The 5,603-nt window shown below is 45.2% G+C and overlaps 1 protein-coding gene across 1 annotated transcript; it reads left to right on the plus strand.

Moving 5' to 3' along the window:
• The first annotated feature begins 1,076 nt into the window (after window positions 1-1,076).
• On the plus strand, window positions 1,077-1,457 carry LOC121288587 (histone H2B 1/2/3/4/6-like). The gene has a single exon (XM_041207209.1). The coding sequence runs from the start codon at window positions 1,077-1,079 to the stop codon at window positions 1,455-1,457; it is 381 nt and encodes a 126-aa protein (XP_041063143.1).
• The last annotated feature ends 4,146 nt before the right edge of the window (window positions 1,458-5,603 follow it).

Here is a 5,603-nt window from a genome sequence, read left to right on the forward strand (position 1 = left end):
GTGGTGTCCTCTACTTCTTCTGTTCCTGAGCCACCTCCAGCAGCTGGTCTTCTGTAATCTTCTCCTGCATCTCCTCCAGGTAGTTGCCTTTCTATATATAAAATGTAACAATCATAATGATCCAGGATACTTTGGCTGGCTTCTGTGCAACACCCTCTGACTTCTCTGGGCACTAGAAGTGTTATATGCTAATCAGATTCTTCTTGATGGGCTATAGGTTGCTTCACCTGTGTTTGCCTTCTGTAGGTCTAAGCTGCATGGTGGTGATGGGCCAAGGCAACAGTGGAAACCTTTTGTCTTCCAGGGTCTAGTGTGTACCTGTCTGTGGAATGAAAAAATGGCATAAAATAACCATATTATAATTGCAGTGTAAGCTTGGCAGTGACTAGCATGATGTGGTGTAAATAAGCCTACCCAGGGGTTGGTGTTAGGACCCCTGCTCTTATTGATTTATATTAATGACCTAGACTTTGCTATACAAAGCACAATTTCAAAATTTGCATATAACATGAAACTTGAGGTATTGTGAACTGTGAGGAGAATAGTTTTAAACTTCTAAAAGGACATATACAGGTGAGTGGAATGGGCAGATAATTGGTAGATGAAATTTAATGCAGAGAATTGTGAAGTGATTCATTTTGGTAGGAAGAACTGGAAGTGGCAATATTGTTAGCTCCTTCTGAACTAAGTGGTGAAGTAGGAAACCAGACTCCAGTCTTTTTACTTAATACTAGACTTAACTCATTTCTCTATTTCCTTAGTTCTGATGAAGGGTCATACAGAGTCAAAACATTAAAAATCCTCTCCACAGATGCTGAGTTTTTCCCCAGGTATTTTTGTTTAGATTTCCAGCATCCACAGTATTTTGCTTTTATTTACAGAATGCAACATTACATATATCTGTCTCCTCCCTAATGAACACCTAGTGCCCCAGAAGGCTCTCTTTATATGTGTTTAAGATACTTAATCAATCAATGCCATCCACCTGTACACCCTTAACCTTAATAATACAATTAACATACCATTAACAATATAAAATAAAAGGTACAATTGGGGTGCATCCACTTTCATTCGCAATGCCTGAAGCGGCAGCAAAGGGCATGGCCCCCAAAAAGGGGCCAAAGAAAACTGCCACCAAGAAACGTGGCAAAGGTGAGAAGAAGCGCAAGAAAAGCAGGAAGGAGAGCTACAGCATCTACATCTACAAGGTGCTGAAGCAGGTCCACCCGGACACTGGCATTTCCTCTTCAGCCATGAGTGTCATCAACTCGTTCGTCAACGACATCTTCAAGCGCATCGCCTGCGAGGCGTCCCGCCTGATCCGCTACAGCAAACGGCACACCATCTCCTCCCGGGAGATCCAGACCACCATCCGCCTCCTGTTGTTGGGGAAACTGGCCAAACACGCCGTCTCCGAGGGCACCAAGGCGGTCACTAAATATACCAGCTGCAAATAGAGTTTCTCGACAGATCTATTTAAAATTCTAAAGGGGGTGCCAGGTTGTTTCTATCAACTGTAAATGTTAAGGTGGCTTCTCAAGTGTGTCAGAACTACCACAAGGACTATGAGGATGCTGTTAACAAGCAGATCAACCTGGAGCTCTATTCCTCCTATGTTTACCTCTCCATGGTGAATTTGCGGGGAGATGGTGGTATATTGGTACTGTCACTGGACTGGTAATCCAGAGGCCCAGGGTAATCCTGGGGACCTGGGTTTGAATCCTACCATGGCAGATGGTGGAAATTGAATTGAATCTAAAGGGGGTGCAGGAACAGAGGGACCTGAAGGTATATGTGCACAAATCATTGAAGATAACAGGGCAAGTTGAGAGAGCAGTTCAGAAAGCATACAAGATCCTGGGCTTTATAAATAGGGCTTAAGGTACAAAAGAAGGAAGTTATGACAAACCTGTATAAAACATTGGTTTAGCCTCAATTGCAATATTGTGCCCAGTTCTGGACACCACTTTTTATGGAGGATGTGAAGGCATTAGAGAGGGTGCAGAAAAGATTCACGAGAATGGTTCCATAGATAAGGAACTTCAGTTACATAGATAGGTTGGAGAAGCTGAGGCTGTTCTTTTGGAGAAGGGAAGGTTAAGAAGAGATTTGATAGAAGTATTCAAAATCATGAGCAGTCTGGATAGAGTAGATAGGGAGAAATAATACCCATTGATGGAAAAACCAAGATCCAGGGGGCACAGATTTAAGTGATTGGCAAAAGAAATAGCGACATGAGGAAAACCTTATCATGCAGCGAATGGTTAGGATCTGGAATGCACTGCCTAAGAGTGTAATGGAGGAAGATTCAATGAAGATGAATTGTGTAGATTTATGTGTTTTTTTATAAGTTTATGAAATGCCAAGAAGCAATACATGATTGTTAATTCAGTGAGCAAAGCATGACTGTTAGCTGTACCTAAACCATCAAGACGTGATGATTCTTCTTATACTGACCTTTATGCAAATAACAATGGCAGAAGTGGAGCTGAGTTGGCTATATCAGCAAACTCTGAGTCTCTTGCAAAAGACAAAGGACAGGAAATATCTTTTTGGAGGGCTGTGAGGAATACACAAGCTTGTTGTATATTTATGGATGAACACTAAAGTGACTATAAGCCAATCAAGTGAACTTAAAACGAGTTTCATCTAATATGGCACAAGGTCAGAGCCAAAAAGGGTATAAAGGAAAAGCTTGTTAGACCCCACAGTGCACATCCCAAGAGCAAGAAAACCGTAGTCAACCAGACACATCAAGATATAGCGCTGCAGTTAATTAGGAACCCCATGTACCGATATTCAGCTGAACTGACTGTACACCACTGTCTTTGTTAAGTATCACACTTTTTACTTATTGTGAAATATATTAATAAATCTGCTTGCCTTTTTCAACTCACCTGTACCCAGAATGGTCTGTGGTTAGTTACGAACGGGTCTTTAATCTGGATTTAGCCAGAAACATACAACTAATTGGATAAGCTGAAGAGAAAATATTTATAGGTGTACAGGAAAAAGGCGGGTAGTGGGCTTAGGTTGAGCTGCTTTGCAGAGAGCCAGCATAGGCATGAGGAGCTGAATGGCCTCTTTCTGTGCTGTAATCATTCAATGATTCCATCATTCTATGATAAGCTTCGCAGTGATGTGGTGGTAGCCCTTTCGGTTCAGTGGTGAGGCATTCCTTTCCTGTGAGGCATATTGAGCAATACAATTCAACGGTTCTAATGTACTGCCATTATACCCCAAGATTCATTCTGGCAGAAAAGCTCAGAAGACCAAGATCCAGATATACCAGGTCCCAAATTCATTTGGAACGACACTCTTGACTTTGTTAGGGAAGGAGTTTAAAAGGCAAGCCATGTCAGAGAGAGCAGGTGCTCTGGTACAAGAAGAATTTAATCCAAGAGCCTATTTTCATATTGTTTATAATCTCTCAAAGATAAACAGACCAAGACATTAAACTCCGCCTCAAATTTCTTCAATCGTTTCTCATAATTCTGACCCCTAAGAGTCAAGATCAGCCTTGTTGCTTTTCTCTGCACTGTTTCCAACACTTGAATGATTCCCTTCTGCTTTGCTGACCAGAACATGGGGAAGAATTTTTTGTCCCGTGGGTGGGCACAAGCCCAACATGAACAGGAGTAAAATAGTGCACGATGACGTCAGGTGTGTCCCCATGTCGTTGTGCACACACGCGATATTTTGCTTGGCAAGTGCGCAGTGGTGCTGGAACGGCGCCCAACATTAATTAACAGGCCACCTAAGGCCCTTAACAGTCCAATTTACTGTAATTTTTCCTTGCCCGTGCAATTTTCTGCTCGTCACATGGGCAAAACAGGCAGGCAGCCAGTCGACATTTTCACAAACCTCATCCAAAAGGGGGACAAAAAGGGTCAGCAGCATTGTCAGTGTGAGTAATGAGGAGTTTTGGAGATAGTTTGCAGCTGGTTGCTTATTGGTAATTTGGCAGCTTCATCTCTGTGCGGGGCTTCATTCTTAGCATTTCCAGGCCTCATTTCAAGATTCATTGCTGTTTGCCAGGCCCCTGGAGGATTCAGACCATGTGGACCCTTCCAGATATCAGACAGCCTTCTGTAACCATGGTAATGGGGATTGTGATCTCCGCTGGAGGCACCTCCTCTGAGGAGGAAGAGAGGGGTAGAAGGAAGAGAGGCCAGGTGTCCCAATGCAGCTTCCAGGGGAGGGACCTGTGGGAGGAGAGGCAAGGCACAAGGAGCGCTGTGCCAGCAGGTAGTCCAAGGTGGAAGGGGCCGCAGAAGACTCCACTATCCTGCTGCCAGGGTTTACAGGTGTCAAAGCAGCTACCTCAATATGTCCGAGATACAATGTCAAAGGAGACTCCACGTCTCAAGGAAGACAGTAACCTCCTTTTGTCAGATGATTGAGCCTGAGATCAGCTCCGACTGTGTGGGTGGCCACCCCATGCCAGTGGCTCTGAATGTCACAGTGGCCCTCAATTTCTAAGCCACTGGCTCTTTCCAGGGCTCAGTGAGGGATCTGTGTGGAATCTTCCAATCAGCTGTCCACAGTTGCATCAAGCTGGTGACAGAAGCTCTGTTCAGGCAAGGACTGACCTTTATTCTTTACCATTCGGACGAGGCCAGCCAGGCTGAGCGAGCCAGAGGCTTTGCAGCGATTCCTGGGTTTCCCCGCATCCAGGGTCCAATAGACTGCACACATGTGGCCATCAAGGCACCAGTGGGTCAGCCGGGTGCTTCCCAGGGAGGGAAGGGCTTCCACTCCATAAACGTGCAGATAGTGTGTGACCACAGGATGCAGATTCTGCAAGTCTGTGCAAGGTACCCTGGCAACTCCCGTGACGCTTACATCCTGAGACACTCCCAGGTGCGGAGGCTCTTCAGTGCTCCAGCCCGACTGGATGATGGCTGCTGGGTGACAAGGGATATCCGTTGAAGAGGTGGCTCATGACGCCTCTCTGCCACCCAAGAACAAAGGCAGAGAAGCCTTACAATACAAGTCATGCCTCCACAAGGGCAGTGGTAGAGAGGGCCATTGGTCTTCTCAAGATGTGCTTCTGATGCCTGGACAGTTCAGTTCAGGTGGAGCACTACAACACCCGCCAGAGCAGGTGTCACTGATAGTGATATACTGCGCTCTCCACAATCTGGCACTGGCCAGCGGGGACCTACTGGAGAAAGAGGATCTTGATACAGCTTCACAGGCCACAGAGGATAAATCTACAAGTGAGTCAGAAGAGGAGCATGGTGAGGAGAATGCTGAGGGCATGGAACTGGACCTGGGTAACCTGCAGGAAGGCAGGGACACCAGAGATGCCTTGATCCAACGCTCCTTCAGCTACGCTACCAAAGATCAGCTTTAAATGTATGCCAGGGCTGCTGCCTCCATCCCAGATGTCTGAAAGGACCCTTTCATTTGAACACAAAGAACACTCAGTGCCTGTGCAATAAAGTTCAGAGCCATGAACATCCAGCTTAATATACTGGTGAACCTGCACCTAAAATGAAAAGGTGAAGCATACTCAGGCCATGATGACAAAAACAAAATTTACATAAACTTCTCTGTTCTTCATTCCCAGACCAGTCTAGATAAACTAAACATAAATG

This window comes from Carcharodon carcharias, chromosome 2, assembly GCF_017639515.1.
Source record: "Carcharodon carcharias isolate sCarCar2 chromosome 2, sCarCar2.pri, whole genome shotgun sequence".
NCBI classification, from domain to species: domain Eukaryota; kingdom Metazoa; phylum Chordata; class Chondrichthyes; order Lamniformes; family Lamnidae; genus Carcharodon; species Carcharodon carcharias.

Excerpts from the sequence above, each read along its gene's own strand:
- LOC121288587 (XM_041207209.1), top strand. The coding sequence starts at position 1,077 with ATGCCTGAAGCGGCAGCAAAGGGCATGGCCCCCAAAAAGGGGCCAAAG.